At 43.4% G+C, this 22,951-nt stretch overlaps 2 protein-coding genes across 6 annotated transcripts; both read left to right on the top strand.

Moving 5' to 3' along the window:
• Positions 1-1,495: 1,495 nt before the first annotated feature.
• Positions 1,496-17,004, top strand: LOC115532126 (Bloom syndrome protein homolog). 4 transcript variants are annotated; one of them, XM_030341675.1, is made up of 11 exons: positions 1,496-1,520; positions 9,461-9,630; positions 9,722-9,840; positions 9,957-10,070; positions 10,177-10,275; positions 10,385-10,527; positions 10,649-10,755; positions 10,892-11,049; positions 11,412-11,610; positions 11,721-11,911; positions 16,780-17,004. In XM_030341675.1, exons 2-11 carry the CDS (start codon positions 9,465-9,467, stop codon positions 16,987-16,989), a joined length of 1,506 nt encoding a protein of 501 aa, XP_030197535.1. In that variant the 5' UTR covers positions 1,496-1,520; positions 9,461-9,464; the 3' UTR covers positions 16,990-17,004. The 4 variants fall into 4 exon arrangements, with proteins under 4 accessions (XP_030197535.1, XP_030197536.1, XP_030197533.1 ...); XM_030341676.1 differs by lacking the exon at positions 1,496-1,520 and adding an exon at positions 2,508-2,529; XM_030341673.1 differs by lacking the exon at positions 1,496-1,520 and adding an exon at positions 2,998-3,157.
• A 304-nt stretch (positions 17,005-17,308) lies between these two features.
• Positions 17,309-22,243, top strand: LOC115532125 (Bloom syndrome protein homolog). Of its 2 annotated transcripts, none has more exons than XM_030341671.1 (11): positions 17,309-18,264; positions 18,923-19,092; positions 19,192-19,310; positions 19,427-19,540; positions 19,647-19,745; positions 19,850-20,001; positions 20,123-20,226; positions 20,363-20,520; positions 20,817-21,012; positions 21,158-21,348; positions 21,454-22,243. In XM_030341671.1, exons 1-11 carry the CDS (start codon positions 18,011-18,013, stop codon positions 21,496-21,498), a joined length of 1,602 nt encoding a protein of 533 aa, XP_030197531.1. In that variant the 5' UTR covers positions 17,309-18,010; the 3' UTR covers positions 21,499-22,243. The 2 variants fall into 2 exon arrangements, with proteins under 2 accessions (XP_030197531.1, XP_030197532.1); XM_030341672.1 differs by having other exon boundaries at positions 17,309-18,317.
• The last annotated feature ends 708 nt before the right edge of the window (positions 22,244-22,951 follow it).

The raw sequence follows: 22,951 nt of genomic DNA, 5'->3' as shown, positions 1-22,951 counted from the left end.
TGATGTAAAAGTTGAGGGTAACCATGACTGTGATATAGAAGCTCATATGGTATAAAATACTGATCATGTATCATGAAAAACAAGAGGACTTAAGCAAAATTGTGGCTGTCGGATGGCCATAGAAAATATGGCCATAGGAAAGTATCTGCAGTCATCAAAAGCCTGAGAAGTGATGAGAGATTCACTGCCATGTATATACAAGCAGTGGAGATGGCCAGCATTGGTGTTAACCTAACGAAGAAGAGGATTACCGTGAAGCAGCAACATAGAGGCAATGTACCTGCAGACTCTATTGCTCAACATTTTAGGCTGAATATGATCCTCCCATTCATTGATCGTGTCACTCAAGAACTGAGAATCAGGTTTGCTGAATCTAGTGAACCAGCACTTGTTGCAGGCTTCCTGGTGCCCAAAGCTCTACCACAGCTGACGGAGGAAAGAGAGAAGCTTCTTCTTTGGTGGTACAGAGAGGACCTGCCTCAACCTGAGCCTGCAGAGCAGAAGATGCATGGATAGAAGCATATTCTCATTCATTACCCTGCCACCCCCCAGGTAGAAATGGATTGCAAGAAATGGATATGCAATTTTATCCTAACATTTACCTCACATTGCCAGTGACAACATGCTCATGTGAGAGGTATTTTTCGGCTCTACGCCGCCTCAAAACCTCGTTAAGATCCAGTATGGGGGATAAGAGGCATTCTGGCCTTGCTCTAATGAATGTGCATAGAAAAAATCACCTGGATCCCATGAGAGTCCTCCAGAGATGGGATGCATCTGGCCAAAGAAGAATTGTCACTTGTTTCGAAAAGAGGTAAGACTTCTTGTAAGCCATGGTATTACTGCACTCATTGTTACCTATATGCATTCTTTATTTATCAACAGTTTTGAGTCAACTGAATTGATATGGGTTAAATGTGTATTCAATGAATAATTTATATAATTGCAGAACAGAAGGAGACTGAGCAGGATCTCCACCTCGATCATCTCTCTGTCACTCACTCACTCACTCCATAGCCTACCAGCACTTTTTGTATACACACACAGATCATCTTGTAGTTTTTTATGAGGCAGCAACACCACACACACAGAGAGAGAGAGAGAGAGAGAGAGAGAGAGAGAGAGAGAGAGAGAGAGAGAGAGAGAGAGAGAGAGAGAGAGAGAGAGAGAGAGAGAGAGAGAGAGAGAGAGAGAGAGAGAGAGAGAGAGAGAGAGAGAGAGAGAGAGAGAGAGCCGGGGAAAAGAACAGTAGCGAGCAGCAACACAGGCGCCTAACCACACAGCAACTCATGCGTGAGTTGCTTCACGTACACTAGCCGTGTGTGTGAACCGAGCGCTACCACAGAATGTCTAATATATATCTACAGAATAAACATTCTGAGACCACAGATGAGGAACCATGGGAGGGCGTTTCCTCTCACTGTGACGTGAGCCAGCCGTCTTTGAGTGTCTACTTGTACGTAAATGAGGAACACATGTAAACGTCCCTCAAAATGCACTTGTTGACCAAAGAATGCCAGGTAATATCAAGTGTTTTTTTGTTGTTTTTATTTGGCTCCATTGTAAATATATTTACTAGTGCTGTCAGTTTAACGCGTTATTAACGGCGTTAACGCTATTAACGCTCTTTTGGCTTAGCCAACATTGTCGTTTTTTCACCTGCTGTCTAGCAACAACTAGTCGCATTAGAAAAACTACAACACCATACCGGATCTAGCTACACCGGAAACAAAACAACGAGCACGCCTCAGAAACTTGTTGGGGCAAGCAAGCATACGGAGCGGGTGAAAAACCATTTTAAAGTGTGTGTGTCTTTGTGTGTTACTCTGTTGAGCCTGCACGAGAGTTCAATGTTCAATGTCATTAGCTGTTACGTCTTTCTGATCAATCGCAGTTCAAGGCCCACCTGGGCTGTACCACTTCGGGAGGGGCCGCTCAGTTACTCCCCTCTAGACAAAATCGACTTGGTTGCGACGTATACAGTTTGTGAGCTGTTGAGTGAGTGCACAGCTCAGGCTGCCGGATGGTGCCGCAAGGAACTTTTATAAACGCAATATTGTTATCCCGCAGTAATCAGCCAGACAGCCCCGAAACGTAACGGCCCACTGGGAGTTCTCCCGACTCTCCCGATTACCACTCCGCCACTGTGTGTGTGTGTGTGTGTGTGTGTGTGTGTGTGTGTGTGTGTGTGTGTGTGTGTGTGTGTGTGTGTGTGTGTGTGTGTGTGTGTGTGTGTGTGTGTTACACACACACACACACACACACACACACACACACACACACACACACACACACACACACACACACACACACACACACACACACACACACACACACACACACACACACACACACACACACACACACACACACACACACACACAGCTTCTCCATTCAGCCCCCAGAGGCCCTAATGCTGATGGCAACAGAGAAAGAGGTCCTTATGAACTTGGATTCGGATGACGTGATAGACAGGGTTGCGGAGAAGAGCATGCTCCTTCGTAGGCCTACTTTACTAACTGCATGACAGTAAGATATGTTTTATTATGGAGCGGCTGGCTCTGATGATCTATTCATTTTTTTATGCATTGGGGTTGTGCATTGATATGTCCTTGTTTTGGTGCAGTAGTTTAACGCATTTTAGTTTAAGTTCACCACCAATGGGGCTGTCAAAAGTGTGTTTTTTTCCCCATGCGGGAAAGGTTGTATCTACGAGTTGCGCAAGTGCACGCGCACGCCCACGTGGGCAGCTGGTGGGAGGCAAATTCCAGGGCAGTTTTTTTATCCCAGTGAGTGAACTATTATTTGAACAAATATATATATTTTTAAAACACAGGTTGTTTTGATCTGTCAATAGTTAGTTCAATTAAATTCTTTAAGCAAACTCAATGTTTTAAATGCTCATTGACCATCATATCTTATCCTAGATGAGCAACAGATGAAAGCTAAAAAAATAAAGAATACCCCTTTAAGAAAGAATGGCGTAACGTGGGTGTTGTAACCACGGAGAGATAAGGAAACATCCGTTTTCTCATTGTGTCTGAATAACATCTTTGCTTGAGGTTCATTTCACCAATCACCCACCTTCCAGGAATAATCTAAAGGAACAACTTGCAAGGCATTTTAACGCCGCTCAGAGCAAGTTGACCATGGCTGGGTGAGTAGACTATACAGTTTTCAGCAGGAGCGTCGCTAGCAATTGAAAACATTCGGGGCTGTAGCACAGAGTACTTTTAAAACGGGGGTTCGGGGGTTTGTCCCCCGAGAAAATTTGAAAATCGGGCTGATCAACATGCAATTGTAATAAAGTTTGAGAAGGAAAGGAAAGACCAATCGTCATGTCTAACTCACGTCGGGGCAGGCCTACTGGGTAGGTTAATGTTTATGTTAAGGATAGGAAAGTGCACCACATACACCAGCAGCCAAAATGACACATTAGAAAAGCCTGTAGCCAAATAAACACTGTCATGCTCCTTTTGTCAAGTGGACCTGGTTGAATTCACTGCAGGTCTCCTGAATCTGCGCAAACTAGAGCAGCACTAAACAGCCATATCGGCGTGATGCGCTATGCATAGAGAATAAAAATTGAAACATTTTGCAACGAATGATTCTAAATCTGCCCCTAAATGTACACGTCAGAATTTTCCGGTTTTCACTGGCTACAATATTGCATCCGTCAGTTGTCAAGTTTGCTGAACTTCAAGAATTGTTCATAGTCAACTTATATAGTCCACGGCACACGCAAAGTACATCCATTGAATCAGCCGTTCAAAGCCAGTCTGCATGAATCGTATGACAACTGGATGGCAGGGGATGCGGACAAGGAATACCCGTCAATTTTACCCAGCGTGCGAAATACCCGTCAATATTCGGGGGGGGTCCCCATCTTCTGATTGTTGCGCAATACCGATCTACATTTTCTCAATATTCAGTAGGCCTATAACATTACAATATTTTGCGGATGCAAGCCAGGACAATCAGTCTTTAGCCTACATGACAACGAACACACACTTAACAATTGTGATAATCCGATATGCTATAGTATTCTTAAAGCAACACTGCACTGGCTAAAGTTGTTTGGATGTACATTGTTTTATAACAAGGAGAGGCATAGTTGTGCAGCACTTAGAAGAGCAATTGACTGAATAAATGCCAGGTATAGCCTATCGGACACTTAATCAGTGCACTTGCAAATGAGTGCCTGCAGTATGACCGATCGTGGTGGTGTGACATTATTTAACCTTCCATCTGCAGCAAATACGATCAGACCGATACATCATTGAACACGTACACAAAGCACATTCGTCCCACCCGGCGGATGCTGACAGACCCACAACAAGCGAAACATCACGACGGCGGGAGTGCTCTCTCTCTCAAACGCACGTACACAATCACTCCAACTCCAAGGCTAGGCTGCTTCACTAAGACCACAACCAACCACAAGGCCTTCATAACCATGCAGTATGCCGAAGCCAGAAAGGACACATGCACAGTCGCACACACTCATTTTATGCACAACCATCAGTTCTATCATCAACATTCAGTCGCTGCAAAATTTTAAAAAATAGCCTCTCATCTTAAGTTACAATGGACCCAAAGTGTGTGACATGCCAGTTAGCTTTTGCTTGCCATCCGTTTTTAGTATGACCTCTCAACATTACGTCTGTCTTCTGCTTGACGCACATGGCTAATTTGCAGGGTGTGTCCAATCAGACTGGTTGTCTTCCTTGTTCTGTTTGATCTTGTACTGTCCATTTTTTACACTTCACTTGAGTGTTTGTTTAATCTCTGATTAGAACCAAACTAGATAAACCATACTGCATTTAATTGTATTTACAATAATTTTAATCTGAACTCATATCTATTATTTTGTTTATGAATGCCTTGAGTAAACATCATGCATTTCTTTGCAGTATTTTGTGCATACCTTATTGTATGAGTGATTCATTGTCACTTGTTTTGCAAAACTTATTTTTACTGCAAAGAGTTTAATTATTAAAAGTTCTAACGTCTGCAGTATTTTATGCATACCTTATTTATATTGTATTTATGATTGATTGCTTGTTACTTGGTTTTTAATACGTTTTTTGTGTGTTTAATTTTCTATCTAAAATAAAAGACTTTGCAGAGTGTATGAACATTGGTAGCCGAATTTACTGTGCGATCCAAAGGGGTAGGGGGCGCCAGCAAAAATCTTGCGTAGGGTGCCAAATTGGTCAGGGCCGGCCCTGTGTGTAGTATATACTAAAACAATTATTAACCTCAGGCTCCGTGAATAGTGGGGAATAGCCCCCTCAACCCCCTCGGTGGCCATTCCCCACTATTCATTTTGCCTACGGCGAATAATTGTTAAATATCTATGCATTTATCTATTTAGCTGTATAATCTGCTGAACACTCTCTTAAAGTCTCTTCTCTCAAGGGTCTCAACGCGGCTGTGGTCCCCAACGTGACGTCATGCAATGCATTGTGGGGGAAATGAGAATCAATCGCAAACCACTAAAATAGTACATCTTCTGCGTCTTACATTCCGTTTGGTGATACCAAACAACATCAAATACAATGGATAACAGTTTAAATGTTTATTACCAACAAGCAAATTGTGCAAATTCGTGGAAAATTAACCCTGCAACACAGACTTTAAAGGGACACTGTGTAAAAATTACTCCCATCTAGTGGAACAATTGTATATTGCATTCAAACTAATAGTGCTCGCTTTTTCAAAAACTACGGTGGGCAGTATGTGCCAAGAAGCTGTGTTATGACATCCAATACTACCTCATCGAGTCATTCAAGTGATGATGAGGCTCGTTATTTCAAACAAATTTCAAACTGCATTGAATCATTAGTGTAAGCTAATGATGTATGAGTAATTATTCCTCTTATACATCATACATTTTGGCAGAGATAATTTTACACCAATGAGGACTTATTTATGAATTAATACGTTGATTTGAGATAATAAATGACTTAAAATGTTAGAGTGTCCCTTTAAGTTTCGTTTCTGTGATAACTGCGCAAAGGGCAATTAAAACGTGTTAATCCGCTAGTCCACCACTAGGTGGCAACAAGTTGAGAAACCCTCTGTTGTTACGGTTGAGTTAACCAATAAACAAGCACAGAACAAGGGCAGAGAGGGCTGCATCAAAGCTATCATTTGTTGCAGCAAAAAAGGCAGAGGATGATCAGGCAAAGAGGAGGAAAGGTGATCATTTAAATAAGCTAAGAGAATAAGAAAAATAGTGAACTAGCCTACAGATGATGCAATAGATAGCCAATAGTGACTAACCTGTAACCCACTATAAATGTAACATAGGCTAAAAAATGGGCCATGTATAGTCACAGTATGAATTATCAATCAATAATATTATTGAATGTTTGGATTGATAAGTAATAATGTGACTAAACATGGCATTACAATATTAGGTCAAATTCTAGAAGTTTTGACACAGTAGTATACTTCAACTTTTCATTAAAATTATTCAACTGAGGATGAGCCTGGAGAGATGGATGAAGAGGTTGAAGGGACAGAGACAGGAGGATAGTGAGAGGTATGTGGAGTCAGGTCCAGGAGAGTAGCGGTGCACTCACACTAGGCCATCTAGCCGTGGCCGTTTTCACACCTAACCGTGCTCAAATCTGCCAGTGTGGCCAGGCCAACTTGGCCACTTGGGAGAGGTGTGCTGCTACGGTACGGGCCGCCACGGTACAGATGCCAATGAGCCGACACGCGCACACGCACGGCTACGCAACCTGAGCTGCATGACGTATAGTCCATGCGACGACCATGGACATAATAAAGGCGACGAGCCTTCTTTCCCATTAAACGGTAAACATGGCGTCAAGAGGTTCAACTGTTGGTTCACGTTGGTCCCATAGACTTACTTTATTAGTTACATTTAGCTGCGACAGCACCCCCTGCCGCCTCAAAATAAAAAATTACAACCGGTTTTGCCAATACTAACTTTTTGCCCCCCCCCCCCGGTCTTCCACCCGGTCAACAATTCTGCGCTGGGGGCTGGTATGGGGAATTTGGGGGGCTGTATAAAAGAGGTACTGATTGGCCATCAGTACCTCTTGTATACAGGGCCCAGAATTTGGTGCTACGACCCTGGGTGCACACACAGCTTTCAACCGCTTCCGCCAACTTTTAATGCGTAGACAAAATATCACCGCATCCTTTACGGGGCGATCACCGGACGCAGCTCCACACACACACACACGCACGCACGCACGCACGCACGCACGGCCGCGCGACTAATTCCGCCGCTAATAACAACTGGTGGCGCGGACTCTGGAGAGTCAAGGTCGACACTCGCCTCTGATAGATTAAAGTCTTTGGAGATTTACGGTTCACACGCACATGCACTCTCACACAAACAGACAGACACGCAGACAGACAGACAGACAGACAGACACACACACCATTCCATCACTCTCAACGCCAATCGGTAAAAAAAAAAAAAAAAAGTAATGCACAGTGACTTTGATGAGTAACTTTAATCTGATCACTGGTTTGGAAATAGTAACGCGTTAGATAACTCGTTACTGAAAAAAGTGGTCCAAGGCCATTAACACGTTACTAAGTAACGCGTGCCATTTATTCAGTTGATTGCTCTTCTAAGTGCCCCAGATTGGTGTCAATTATTGTCTTGTGTGCATTGTAATGCACAACTTTGCCTCTCCTTGTTACAAATCAACGTGCATCCAAACAACTTTAGTGTTGCTGCGTCCTATGTCAGTGTTGCTTTAAAATATATATCATAAAAAAATGTTAAGCGTGTGCGCTTAACAATCAATATATCCTGATTGTTTTGCATCCAGGATATATTGTAATGTTATAGGCCTACTGCTAAATGTATATCGTATTGCGCAACAATCGGGAGATGGGGACCCCCGAATATTGACGGGTATTTCACACACTGGGTAAAAAAAAGCTTAGAAATAAACACGAGGCATAGATGTTGTTACTGGAGCAAGTAGGCTACCAAAAGTGGAATAACTAATCGGAAATCTGATTACAACGTCGGGGGTAAGATTTAATTAGGGATTATCTAGGGGGGATTTCACAGGTGGGACTGGCAAATTAGCCCATAGCTAGCATTATGCCTTCTATTTCTAGATCTTCTGACTAAGTTTACCGGTACTTATCTGAACGACATAACCGCTGTCACTAGATATAAAGAAAACGTTGACTTTCACTCGGTGCTATTCACTGACAGTAAAAATAAATAAAAGTGTCGTTATTGTATGCACTGCTGTTCATTGACTAGCTCCAGCGCTCGTTGCTGCGTTGCTAAATGATAGCAACTCTCCACTCATTCTCCTCTGACCATGCATTTAATTGGCTTTGACCGCCATCAGTTCTCGGTAATTCCACATTCGCCCTCTCACATCTGACAGGTTCGGAATTATACGGCTGTGGGCCATCATACATGTTTTTGTTGTTCTTGCCACCTCTTAGACGCCATAGTTCTAGTACTAGGCTGGGGCTAGACCTTCCACCACGTCTTCCCAACGTGACGTCATCGCCGAATGGCTTAGAAAACACCCATTACTGTAAAAACGACAAAAACTGGACTTTAACACTATTTGAGACATTTTATAAAATATAGACATATTTTGAGTGCTTTATGTACCCATTAATCAAAACTTCCGGTTAACCTGCACGTAGGCCTTTAAATTGCGGCAACACCTCAGAATGCTACCTATATGTCATCAACAATTCAAAATGAATTAATTGCATGCTGTGAAGCACAGATTCTAGAAACAAGGAAATTAAAAAAGCAAAGTACTTCTGTTTTGGCTGATGAAACATTAGATGCGAGTGGAATAGAGCAAGTATCTATTTGCATCCGATAGAAGTGTTTGAGATACAGGAAGATTTTCTGGGTTTTTGTCCACTTGAAAAGCAAGATGCTGCATCTCTCACTCATGCCATCCTACCGCAGTTAAACAAGTGGGGGCTTCCTGTCTCTTTTCTGCGGGGCTGAATTGATATGGGTTGAATGTGTATTCAATGAATTCTTTATATCATTGCAGAACAGAAGGAGCCTGAGCATGAGAGAGAGATCTCTCTCCCTCCCTCTCATCTTAGTTGTAGTTTTTTGTGAGGCCACACCACACACAATTATACTTCAGCTATAGTTTTATATATATTTATTTTATGATTACAGCAACACACTCATACAAAGACAGGGGGGGGTCGGCCAAATGTCCTGGCTAAGGCCCTGGTAACTTGGCAGCACCACTTCAAGCAACATCTAGCTTTGGACCCGGAGAGCGAACTCTTTCGGGGCAGCTTTTGACTGCGGCGACTGTTGACAGAGAGGGTTAGACTTCCCGGATAAATATAGTATAACAACCTCAACGCTAGAAGCTACAAAATTGTACACACTGGACCTTTAACAATGTTGACCATTTTAATTTGATGTTGACTTATTTCTAATTTTGGACTACAGAAAAATGGCCGGAAACCCTGCTGGCAAGTGCCGCGACTTCGACCACTCTCCAGAGAAGTTGAGGGCAACATTAAACAACATTTTTCGTCTTCAGGATTTTCGGGTCAATCAACTTGAAGCAATTAAGGCCACAATTTTGAAGAAAAATGTCTTGGTTGTTGGTGATAATGGTTGGTACTGCAGACTGCATGATCCAATATAAACACATTGAGACCCGTAGAGACACACAGCTCTCACAATGACAGCCTTTCTATGTATCAGGTGCTGGTAAAAGCCTGTGCTACCAGCTACCAGCCTGCTTGTCTGCTGGAGTCACTGTGGTGATCTCTCCACTCATCTCCCTCATCCAGGACCAGATGCAGAAACTCACTGAACTGGGTGTAAGTGGGACCCATACACATACTTACTCTGTGGGATGAAAGAGGGATATTAGTTTTAAAGCACTTAATTTAAAAAAACCCTAGCTGGGTATGAATGATGTCATCTTCTTATTCAGATTGTGGCCAGGACTCTCTCGGGTGATATAGGTCCCAGTGATGCAGATAGTATCTACCAACAGTTGTCTGAAAAGGATCCGATTATCAAACTGCTCTACGTCACCCCCGAGAAGGTAGAGAATGCATAATCAACAGAGAACCGTCTGGTTGCTGATTGGCTCCAACTGTATTGAAGTATTATTGAAAGTGTTTATCTTGTTTGCCTGTGCTCTGCTCTAGAGGAGAATGAATCGTCAATTGATCGAGGCTCTGCAGGACCTGTTTGCCAATGGTCTTCTGGCTCGGTTTGTTATCGATGAGGCCCACTGCATCAGTCAGGTGTGTTAAGTATAAACAATACCTTAAGTGCATATAGCAGTAACACTATGTGGTTCAGGCATTCTATCCCAGGAAACGCTGTATCCAATGCCCTCGTTTTGCTTAACAGTGCGACTTCCGGCCGGCCTACGGGATATTGAATGAGCTGCAGCAGGACTTTCCGGGGGTGCCCATGATTGCTCTGTCAGCCCCCATCGGGCCCCTCATCCAGGAGGACATCCTCAATCAGCTGCAGATGACCAACCCTCAGGTGTAGGTGTTCCAACACCCATTAAGCTCACAGCAAAATAACCTTGCTGCTAATTGTTCCTACTCGTCGTATTTTGTTTTGTTTATTCACTAGAGCATCATATTCATGATGGCCTGATTGCAGGTTCACCATGACCTTAAACCGAACAAATCTAAAGTATGCCGTGCCAACCAGGACAACAAGGTTTGGGGAAATGGACTGCATTACCTGGATCAAGGAGCACTATCCACGTATGTTTGTGCACATGTTTCTCAGGTCCTTTCAGACGAAGAAGAAAACTTCAAAATATCCCACGTTTTCCATTTTCCATAATAATGCACAACATACTGCTGATATTTTTTCTGTGCCGGGCTTTACTTGTTGCAGATGACTCGGGCATCGTGTACTGCTGGAGACGAGACGACTGTGACAACATGGCAGACAGCCTGAAGGAGGCAGGCCTGCTGGCATGTTCGTATCACGCAGGGATGCCTTACAGAGACAGAGAGATTGCGCAGAACAAGTGGAATGGAAATGAATGCCAGGTAGCTTTATCTACCTTTTGTTTATAAAAAAGTATTGAGGATGCGTTGGGGTTGCATAAAATTGTCCTGTCCACCTCTACTCGTAGAGTAGTGATAGTGTTGGTACGGGTTAGGCATCTTGCTCGAGGATGTACACAATTGCTGCAGTGCAGAGAATGGGGTTCATAACCTTTTTGCTGAAAGTGAAATAACTCTCCGCCTCCGTTCTAAAATGTACTGTAAGTTGCTTTGGATAAAGTCGTCTGCTAGATCAGGTGTTCTCAACCTGGGGTCCCCGGACCCCCAGGTGTCCCCAGGCAATACCGCAGAGGAAATTTCCAAACGGTTGAGAACATAATAATACTAATAAACCTTATCGGTAGGTCATCTGTGCCACCAGCGCAGCCTTTGGTATGGGCATCCACAAGCCGGACGTGCGGTACGTGATCCACACCTTTCTGCCCAAGTCCATGGAACACTACCACCGGGAAACAGGGCGGGCCGGCAGGGACGGGAACATGTCCCACTGCATCCTCTTTTATTCCGACAGCGACCATGGTGTCCTCGGACGTGCCATCAGAAGTGCGTCTTGCTCCATTGACCCTCATTCGTTATTCTCAGATTTTGGGTTCAAAGATTTCTCATTGCTCAAATTCATCTCATCATTATTCTTCATGTTGTGTTTTTAACAGACGATGAATCTGTGGTTGAAAAATCCAAGGATGGGGAATTAGTTGACCTAGAACCCATGGTGGAATACTGCTGGAATATGAAGGACTGCAGAAGAATACAGCTGCTTACTTACTTTGCTGGGGTCGACACTGAAGCCAACTTATGCGAGGAAAACGCAGAAGCCATCTGTGACAACTGCGAAAGCGCCAACGTAAGCAAACATATATATCTTAATTTGACCTTGTTAACACTGAATCCGTCTGACCTTTCTTCCGTATGCCACAGAAAAAAAAGGGGATGAATGTCAAGCGAAGGAGAGGGAGAAGGAGAAACAAAATGATCGTCCATCTCTAAGTCTGAAGGAAGTGGAGCTATGAGTTCCCAGGCAGGTGCTGCTGCTACCGGCTGAAATATAGGCTTCAGTACCATCCCTATCCGCCAGACCAACCAGCAACCCTTCCTCAAATCAGCTCAATAGGATTCATCCAATCAAGTGTAGTTTAAACTCTCCTCTGTCCAAAAAAGACAATAGAGCCAAGACACAATGTTCATTCCTTTTAGTTACATACAACACTATACGGGGACATTGAATCTTTGATAGGAATACATTTAAAAATCGAATCGCCATGTCTGGAAAATATTGCGTCACACCGCAACATTCCATTGGGAAGGTCTGGATGCAAGTATAGTGATACCACAGCATTGCTTAGCTTCTAGAAGGTAAAGCCTTTAAGTTCTTTCTTTTTTTGTGGGGTTGGTGGCCTGACTGTATGCTGTGTGCAATTTGCTGTGTTATGTATTGATTTTAATAAATGTCATTAGTGTTTGTTTGATAACCCCTTTGAGGAATGGCATGGCAGTGGCACTATCCATTCATTTTCTTCCAAGTAGAGCACAATTTTGAGATTTCTGTGACAAAATTAAAACAAACTTCCTAAATAGTGGGCCTATGGGAGAAATTTACCGTACCATAGGTTTAAAAATTATAATCATTATCTTGCTTTTATCTTTAATCACAGAGTATCTAAGTGCCTTAAATCTGATATAACTAATGTTTAAGATGTCAATGATTTAATTCCAAGTGATAAAGTCTTTATCTTTCAAACTTTGTATTTTTTTACCTCTTATTTTGTTTAAGTGTATATCCACGACAATAGCAAAACAAATTAGAATTTAGATATAACTAACAGAAATGTAACGTAAATCGTATAGCTTGCAAGAAGAAAAAAGTTTAATGTTTGATAAATCGCCTTTCTTTAGCCGTTCTTTTGACTTTTGGCCCCCACCCGATCTTTTTCCCGTCATGCTACCTGCACAAAAGAATATGTCACATGAAAGCTGAGACTCCACGGAGTACAACGGTATATGAGTTTATCTCGAATAACGTCCATAACACTTTTCCAAGTTACTACCACACACACACACACACATATAGATAAAGTGTAAGTATAAATACGAATACAGATGAACACAAATGACTTAATAGGAGGTCCCACTTTATAGATAAACAAGGAAGTGATGGAATACATCGATAATGAAATAATCCACAGAAAGCCACGTGTTGCCTTCGGGAAACACGCTCCACTGAGAATGGATTATGGTTTGATATGAACTCACGTTTTGGATTGGGACGCACGCGGCGACTTCTGACGGTGAGAGGATCTGCGGTGTGACTGGCAAGAACTAACAATCGCTAGGTTAACCCATTCACCGTATAGGACTAAGACAGCTTGGATAAGAAGCTACACAATGCTAAGGTACTGCACAATGCTAGGTACTTATAGATATAGAATTTATAGATACAGAATCTCACGTGCACACCATCCAGCCGACCCGTTTGCTTAACTGTGTTGGCTGATGGTACCTTGTAGTAGGCCTACTTGGCGCAGTTGGAGAAGATGAGCCGGACGTCGGTGATGAAATGGTCGGGGGCCACGTAGCGCGTGTCCCCAGGAGACCGGGACAGCCTCCGCTTCACGAAGGAGAGGTCCATGGGCGTCTTGATCAGCTCCTTGTAGCGCCGGGTCTCCTCGGCACAGACAGGGGCTCTGTGTTAGAATATACAGTAGAGGAGAGCTTTCCCCCAACCATAGACACTGAAGCCTCTTGGGTCTGTCTGGTATGGATGTGGGAGATTTGTGACTTAAGCTGTAGATATTCAATTATATATTGGTTCATTTACATAGGATGTGCCGCTAGCAAGACGCGCGGCCCCGGGTACACACCCTGGGTTCGAGATTGGTCCTAATTCTAGTTGCAATGACGTTGGGCTGTGTGGTGGAAGGCGTGGCTTCTCAGCCAGTGTAAGAAAGAGTGAAGGATTTTTTTTCTTTTTAAAAGTGTAAAAGGTCTCTTAAAAAGGTGTCATATTATACCGCCAGCCAGGTGTGAGTGTGCTAGCCGTTTTGAAAATCTGAGTCCAGTGACATCACAAGTGGGCGTGTCCACCTAGCTCTGTGCTGGATAGATCGGTCTACCAGCCTACCCAGTGGACTGCAGCAAACGTTGCTCATCTATCCGGCTAATCAGACTCACAACTGGTGGTATACGTCACCTTTAAAGTTCTCTGTACGCATCCCAACGCTAACTGTGCCTAGCTAAAGCAGCTAACGCTAACAGAAGGGCTGTGATACCGATGGCGCGGCGGCTTGCTGGAAGTCGACGCTGAAGTCGTTAACGAACAGCCGGAGCAGCAGACCCTCGAACAAGCCGGGAGAAAGAAGAACAGGCAAGGGGTCTCATTTATAAAACTGTGCGTGGGATCGTTACTAAAAATGTGCGTACGCCCAGAAGCCAAGTTTTGCGTGCGGCAAAAAATATTCGGATTTATAAAACACTGCGTACGCACACCTGTACGCAATCTTTGCTTTATAAATCACATACTGACTATAATTGTGCGCAGCTGAATCAGCTTCACGTTCCGCCCTCTACACGCCCCTTTTTAACCATAAATGGTCAATGCAAATGACCTCATGAATGCGATCTGCATATAAAACAGACTCAGATGCCGGTATTATGTCTTGTTGGAAACAATGGCAGAAGTACTGAGAAAATCAAAAAAGCGAAATTTCACGGAGGTTGAAGTGGAGACACTTGTGGGTGAGATGGAGGCCCGAAAGGTAGTTTTGTTCGGCGGTCACGGGATTGGAATCGCCAACAACAAAAAGCAGAGTGAGTGGCAACATGTTGCTGCAGCAGTGAACTCTGTCAGTAGCACGGAGCGCACTGTCCCAGAATTAAAAAAGAAGTGGTCTGACATAGAGTTACATATTTTTATGTAGCCTACCAATAAATCGTTATGGTCCCTAAATTTTCTCTCCCTCCGAATCCTGCATGGTCCGCCAGAAGTGCCATATGGTGCAGCATTACCACGGCGCTCACCTCTGTATTTATAGGGTTACGGTAATAAGACTGACGAGAACGCCTTGGATAATCAGTTTGTAATTACCCACGTAAAATGTTCTTGAACATAACCCCTTTTTAATGCCTGATTTGTCATGAAAAGCATCAAGAGTAACGGACAACGATTGTGATGAGTGTGGCTTGGTTTTTCACACTTGGGATTTAATTGACATTTGATCATGTGTTTACACGTCCGTTATTGACACATGTTGGACAGATGCTTTATTCCATGCAGTCGCGCCGTCAGTGGACAGTATGGAGTGACGGGATTAAATATAGAGAATTTCTTTTTATTTCTATTCTAAGGAGATATTTCTGGAGTTATAACTGAGAAATAACGCAGTGGACTTAAATTATTCTGATTAGGATTTAACGCATGATACGGGTTGAAATTAAATTGATGAAGGGCGATGATAAAACATAATCGTTCTTCTCACTCTGCAATTCTTCGGTCTGACTTCAGTTCACCACCACACCGTCTGTGTCGCCAATTCTCCTTTTCCTCCAAACCATGCGTACGCATGGGTCAGAGTTTGCTTAGGGCTGCGCACATTTTCCCGTCAAGTTGGTTTTTTATAGATCACAACCTTGGCGTGAAAAGTCACGTACGCAACTTTCAGCCCCGTTTTGTGCGTACGCAACGGTTATAAATGAGACCCCAGGGGCCTCATGTACTAAGACTTGCGTGGATTTCATACTGAAACTTGGCGTACGCCAAAACCCAGAAACTGTCTTACGCACAAATAAATTCAGATGTATCAAAGTGTGCGAACGCATGGATCCAAGCACGTTTCTTTTGTACATCTCAATCAACGTGGAATTGAGCGCATATGCCGAGGTGCCAAACTCCTCCCTGTCCACGCCCTCATTTAAATATGCAATTTCATTTAAATAGGCCTCTGGACCTGAGATTCACCTCTTAATCCGATCACCTGGCACCATGAACAGAGGCAAAAAACGAAACTTCACGTAGTCCGAGCTCGAGATTTTGCTCCACGAGGTAGAAATGCGCAAGCATATTTGGAACCCTGTCAACAGGGATAAATGCAAAACAAAAGAGAAGTGAGTGGGAGCGTGTTTGCGAGGCCGTCAATGCAGTGGGGTCTCAGCAGCGCACACACTCTGAAATTAAAAAAAAGTGGTCAGACCTCAAGGTGGAGGTGCAGCGGATGGTTTCTGTCCACCGCCGAAGCGTGACCGCAACAGGAGGAGGGACGGGAGTGGGGGAACTCTCCCCCTTCGATTTGAGAGTGGCCGCTTTGATCGGTGACACCAGTGGCGTAGCCAGAAACTAGTGGTGTTCCTGTTTTTTTTTTCAAATTTATTAACTCCAAAATAATACATTAACCATGTATTTTAACAGAGAACAAATGCAACCGCTGCAAAACATAAAGGGACGCAGTGCCCAGAGATGAAGAACACATAGAACGTGTGCGCATACTCATGGAGCCATAGTAACGCATGGTTAACAAACCCATTTAATCAGTATCTGAACAACACCGCTGCTGGGTTAAGAATGTAACGTATTTGCTGCTATATTTGCGCTGCAACTGAATTCACAGGGCAAGGCGGCGTGGCTCGGCTTTGAATGCATTAATATCTCATATTAATGCATTAATGCATATGAGGCCGGTCTGGACTCATATTAATCTCATATGATGATTCCGTCCCACACAGCTGGCATGGCTCGGCTCAGGGTGGACTGGCACACTCCTGACCGATCGGCCAGCTCCCGCTGGAAGGCCCCTGTTGCCAGGAACCCCAGCGTGGTCAGCACCTGTGTGGGCACGGACAACCCCTGGCTCCTGGCTGTGTGGCGCTCTAGGGCCGGCCGCAGCTCTGCGCACAGCTCCAGTACTGGCCTGGGGAAACGAAATCGGCTCATGAGCCAATCATCATCATTTGCGAGTAAGTCCTCGCGTTCCCTAAATATACGTTCCCTTCGGATTTGACCATTTGCGATGTCCTCTAACAACGATAACGCAGCCATTTTTAAAACAATTTTCTTCATCCATTGCGCATGCTTTTATAGCCACCCATATAATTGCAAGGTGTGTTAATCGTTCATTAGTGTGTCTCTGATGTGCAAATCACTCTGATGAGTCATGGTTTTCACCTTTTTTCCCAGTTTCCCAGCATCACCTCTAAGTGTCGCCAAAGGAACAATAGCTGTAGAAACGTGCGTACGACAGCTCTGGAGCTGGCGTGGGGACCGCACATTTTTACGGTCATTTCACGTTTTGTACATCTGAACGTGAGCGTGGAAAAGGACGTACGCCACGTTTTTGTGCGTACGCAACCTTAGTACATGAGGCCCCAGGACCGGTTTGTTGGTTCTCCTCCGTGGGGTGAACATCACAAGGACACACCTTCAGTCAGGGTTACGAGAACATTCATTAAATTGGTTAAAATGTATTTCTAGATCTTCATATATATATAATCAGTGATTACACTCATGATAAATATAATACTAGTAACCAGTGGCGTCACTAGGCTGCACTAATATCCGGGGCTAAAGCTACATTTAATTAGCCCCAAATGTAATCTTTGGGTAAAAAAAAAAAGAAATTCAATATTTATTGATATATTTACTGGTAACTATGGAATGCATCAATTCAATTCAGTCTAGAAGTGATGAAATTATTCTAGTCACTGATGGTAGTTAGTTATTTAGAAAAATATGTTCTTTAAAAAAACATTGCACCTATGTAGATACTTTAGAATATTAATACATTCTTGTTGAAGCCAAGACAAAGAGAGCACTGTGTCGAGCGTGACACTGCAGGGTTCCCAATGCCTCTGAATTATTCAGAGGCATAATAATAATAAACAGCTCACATAGGACACAGTTGAATTAGACTCATTTTTTTACTCTCAAAGTGCACCAGATTGAAGCATTTCACATTGAATGGTAAAAAAAAAATGTAGTGAAGGGGGGTATTCTATCAACACACTCGTTTTGATTGATAATATTTGTATGGATGACAGTGGGCGGGTGACAGTGCATTCCCCACACAGTGATGCAATAGATAATACAAAACGGCTTTGTGGCGCAGATTCTTTTTTTTTTAGGTGCTTGTTGTGCTCCCGATGTGTCATGGAAGAGACTGGATGTAGGGCGGAGCCAAGGCTGCCTATAAAACAGAACAACGACACCGTTAGGTTAGTTACATTCTGTCTTAAAGAAGAAGGAGCTGTATTGTATCTTGCTGCTGGTGAGTAAAGAAATTTCAGTTGGTAGAGCTAATTCTTACGCTCCGTTAGTAAGTGAGCAATCAGCCAGTTTTGGTCAGTTTTTGTGGACAATTGACTAGATTGTATCTGGCAGATGCAACATAGCTGCTTTAATATCAGTCACTGTCCCTCGTCTATACCAGTGGTTTCTCAAATGTTTCATACCGTGTACCACCTCAGAAACTATTTGTCTCCCAAAGTTCCACCATTATGACGATGAAGTCAAATATAACAATATACAGTAGCGTAGGCCTGCGGCCCTGTTCAGCTACACACAGCTCACGCAGGAGGCACATTTATTCTTAAACATAGACGAACCCTTGACAAACATACACGACAAAAGGGCGGTCATGTTCCCCATAGTAATCCATCCTGGTATTGTGCTGGCATGAGGGTGATTAGGCTTCACATTATGGCTTCTAAGTGCAACCAAGGCGGGGCGCCATGAAGTCTATTTAGGCCCCGTCAGTGTAATTCAGTTGGTTGAAACCTCACCGCTAGTTGCTACAAAATTGTACACACTGGACCTTTAACAATGTTGAACATTTTAATTTGATGTTGACACATTTCTATTTTTTGACTACAGAAAAATGGCCGGAAACCCTGCGGACCAGGGCCGCGACTTTGACCGCTCTCCAGAGAATTTGAAGGCAATATTAAGGGAAACTTTTCGTCTTGAGGAGTTTCGGGACAATCAACTTGAAGCAATTAATGCATCGATTTTGGGAGAAGATGTCTTTGTTGTTGGTGGTAATGGTTGGTACTGCAGACTGCATGATCCAATATAAACACATAGAGACCCGTAGAGAAACAATGACACACAGCTCTCACAATGACATCCTTTCTATGCATCAGGTGCTGGTAAAAGCCTTTGCTACCAGCTTCCAGCCTGCTTGTTTGCTGGAGTCACTGTGGTGATCTCTCCATCCATCTCCCTCATCCAGGACCAGATCCAGGAACTCACTGAACTGGGTGTAAGTGGGACCCATACACATACTTACTCTGTGGGTTGAAAGAGGGATATTAGTTTTAAAGCACTTCATTTAGAAAAACCCTAGCTGGGTATGAATGGTGTCATATTCTTATTCAGATTGTGGCCAGGACTCTCTCGGGTGATATAGGTCCCAGCGCTGCAGATAGTATCTACGAACAGTTGTCTGAAGAGCGTCCGAAAATCAAACTGCTGTATGTCACCCCCGAGAAGGTAAAGAATGCATATTCAACAGAGAACCAGCTGGCTGCTGATTGGCTACAACTTTATTGAAGTATGATTGAAAGTATTGATTTTATTTGCGTGTGCTCTGCTCTAGGTGAGTATGAGTCGTCCGCTGATCAACGCTCTGGAGAGCCTGCGTGACCGTAAACTTCTGATTCGGTTTGTTATTGATGAGGCCCAATGCATCACTGAGGTGTGTTAAGTATAAACACTATGTGCTAATAGCAGCAACACTTTGTGGTTCAGGCATTCTATCCCAGCAAACGGGGTAACCCATGTCCTCATTTTGCTTAACAGTGGGGCGACCACTTCCGGCCAGACTACGGGAGGTTGAATGAGCTGCTGCAGAGGGACTTTTCGGAGTTGCCCATAATTGCTCTGTCAGGCCCCGTCGCCCCCCCCATCCAGGAGGACATCCTCAAACAGCTGCAGATGAACGACCCTCAGGTGTAGGTGTTCCAGCGCTCATTAAGCTCACAGCAACAGAACTTTGCTGCTAATTGTTCCTGCTTGTCGTGTTCGTTTTCTTTATTCACAAGAGCATCATATTCATGATTGGCCTGATTGCAGGTTCACTATGACGTTTTTCAAAACAAATCTAAAGTATGCCGTACGGACCAAAACACAGGATGTGGCAAACGACTGCCATACCTGGATCAAGAAGCACTACCGACGTATGGTTGTGCACATATTTGTCAGGTCCTCTCAGACCAAGAGGAAAACGTATATAATATCACACGTTTTGCATTTTCCATAATAATGCACAACATACTGCTGATATTTTTCTCTGCCGGGCTTTACTTGTTGCAGATGACTCGGGCATCGTGTACTGCTGGAGACAAGACGACTGTGACTCAATGGCAAAGAGCCTGGAGAGGGCAGGCCTGAAGGCATGTTCGTATCACGCAGGGATGACTGACGAAGACAGAGAGAGTGTGCAGAACAAGTGGAATGAAAATGAATGCCAGGTAGCTTTATTTACCTTTCTTTTACAAAAAGCAATGAGGATGGTGTGGTGCATGAGGGTTGCATAAAAATGCCCTGTCCACCTCTACTCGTAGAGTAGTGATAGTGTTGGTACGGGTTAGGCATCTTGCCCAAGGATGTATACAATTGCTGCAGTGCAGAGAATGGGGTTCATAGCCTTTTGGCCTCGAGTCCGATACCTATCCCGCCTCCGTTCTAAAATGTACTGTAAGTAGCTTTCGAGAAGCCTGTCTGCTAGATCACTAAATAATACTAATGAACCTTACCACATCACTAGGTCATCTGTGCCACCGTAGCCTTTAGCATGGGCATCAACAAGCCGGATGTGAGGTACGTGATCCACAGTTTTCTGCCCAAGTCCATGGAACAGTACCTATGGCAGACAGGGCGGGCCGGCAGAGACGGGGAAATCTCCCACTGCATCCTGTTCTACTCCAACCTTGACAAGAACCAACTTCACTATGTCATCAGCAGTACGTCTTGCTCCATTCCCCCTCATTCGTTATTCTCAGATTTTGGCTGCAAAAATGTCCTACTCCATTTGAATTCATAGTATTTTGGTCATCGGTCGTGGTATTCATTTACCTCAATATACTTCATGTTTTGTGTTTTTAACAGTTGATGAATCTATGACTGAAGAATCCCAGAAGAGGAAATTGAACAACCTAGACCCCATTGCACAATACTGCCAGAATACGAATGTCTGCAGAAGAACACAACTGCTTTCTTACTTTGGTGGGGTCAAAACTGAAGCCAACTTATGCAAGGAAAACGCAGAAGCCATCTGTGACAACTGCGAAAGGGCCAATGTAAGCAAACAATTGCATTTTAATTTGACCTAGTCAACCAAACCCGTTTGTCTGTGTCAATACTGAATTCGTACAACTTTTCTTCTGTGTTCCACACAAAAAAAGGAGATGATGAATGTCAAGGAGGAGGGAGAAGGAGAAATGACATGATCGTCCATCCCTAAGTCTGAAGGAAGTGGAGCTATGAGTTCCCAGGCAGGTGCTGCTGCTACCGGCTGAAATCCAGGCTTCAGTACCATCCCTACCCCCCAGACCAACCAGCAACCCTTCTCCAAAACCAGCAGAATAGGATTAATTTAATCACGTGTAGTTTAAACTCTCCTCTGTCCAAAATAGACCATAGAGCCAAGACACAATGTTCAATCCTTTTGGTCACATACGACACTATAGGGGGACATTGATTCTTTGATAGGAATACATTTAATAATCTAATCGCCATGTCTGGAAAATATTGTGTCACACCCATTGGGAAGGTCTTGATGCTAGTATATTGATACCACAGCATTGCTTGGCTTAGATGGTAACGTTTTTTTTGTGGGGGTGGTGGCCTGACTGTCTTCTGTGTGCAATTTGCTGTGTTATGTAGGCCTATTGATTTTAATAAATGTCCTTAGTGTTTGTTCGATAACCCCTTTGAGAAATGGCATGGCAGTGGCACTATCCATTCATTATCTTATTCCAAGTAGAGCACAAGTGAGAGATTTGTGTAATAATCAAAACAAACTTAAATAGAATGGGAGAAATTTACTACAGGTTTAAAAATTATAATCATGATCTTGCCTTTATCTTAAATCAAAGAGTATCTAAGTGCCTTACAGCTTATATAACTAATGTTTTAGATGTAAATTATTTACTTTGATTCCAAGTGATAATAAAGTCTTTATCTTTCAAACTTGTTTGTTTGTTTGTTTACCTCTTATTTCGTTAAAGTGGTTATCCACGACAATAGCAAAACAAATTAGAATTGAGATATAACTAAATGAAATGTAACGTAAAACGTATAGCTTGCAACAAAAAAAAAGTTTAAAGTTATTTTAATGTGGCGTATGATGAATCGCCTTCGGTTAGCCGTTCTTTTGACTTTTGCCCCATTTTATTTTTTTCATTTTGTGAGTTTAACTCAAATAACGTCCATAAGCGTCTTTGAAGCGCTATAAAAAAACGGATCAATTATTATCATTATACACAACTGACTTAATAGGCGGTCGAACTTTAAAGGTAAACAAGAAAGTGATGGAATACAACGATGATGAAATAATCCACAGAAAGTCGCGGGTTTGCCCTCGGGAAGGCGGGAGGAAGTGACCTCCAGTCCGGGTGCGTTCCATTGAGCATGGATTATGGTTTGATATGAACTCACCTTTGGGATTGGGACAGACGCGGCAACTTCTGCGGTGAGGTCGGGATCTTCGTGTTATCCGAGAGGGTTCGGAAAGTGATCGATCGACTTCCATTCCTCGATTAGGATGGCGTTCACCTGAGTGGATGCGGTCGGTCCGAATAAAAGCGCAGCCCCGTACGCTTCAGAGAGTTCGTCGGGTGTTTTTAAAATAAATATATAATATCTAAAACTAACTAAATACAAAAACATTTAAAGAAATGT

Source organism: Gadus morhua, chromosome 19 (genome assembly GCF_902167405.1).
Source record: "Gadus morhua chromosome 19, gadMor3.0, whole genome shotgun sequence".
NCBI classification, from domain to species: Eukaryota; Metazoa; Chordata; class Actinopteri; order Gadiformes; family Gadidae; genus Gadus; species Gadus morhua.
This window is presented reverse-complemented; position numbering and strand designations above follow the sequence as displayed.

What these genes read in the sequence shown, in the direction of transcription:
- LOC115532126 (XM_030341673.1), top strand. An exon ending in TCTACGTCACCCCCGAGAAG is followed by an intron (nt 10,071 to 10,176) that starts GTAGAGAATGCA and finishes GCTCTGCTCTAG; the next exon opens with AGGAGAATGAATCGTCAATT. An exon ending in AGGCCCACTGCATCAGTCAG is followed by an intron (nt 10,276 to 10,384) that starts GTGTGTTAAGTA and finishes TTTGCTTAACAG; the next exon opens with TGCGACTTCCGGCCGGCCTA.
- LOC115532125 (XM_030341671.1), top strand. Translation starts at nt 18,011, where the DNA reads ATGGTAAAAAAAAAATGTAGTGAAGGGGGGTATTCTATCAACACACTC. An exon ending in CAGAACAACGACACCGTTAG is followed by an intron (nt 18,265 to 18,922) that starts GTTAGTTACATT and finishes TTTTGACTACAG; the next exon opens with AAAAATGGCCGGAAACCCTG. An exon ending in AGGAACTCACTGAACTGGGT is followed by an intron (nt 19,311 to 19,426) that starts GTAAGTGGGACC and finishes ATTCTTATTCAG; the next exon opens with ATTGTGGCCAGGACTCTCTC.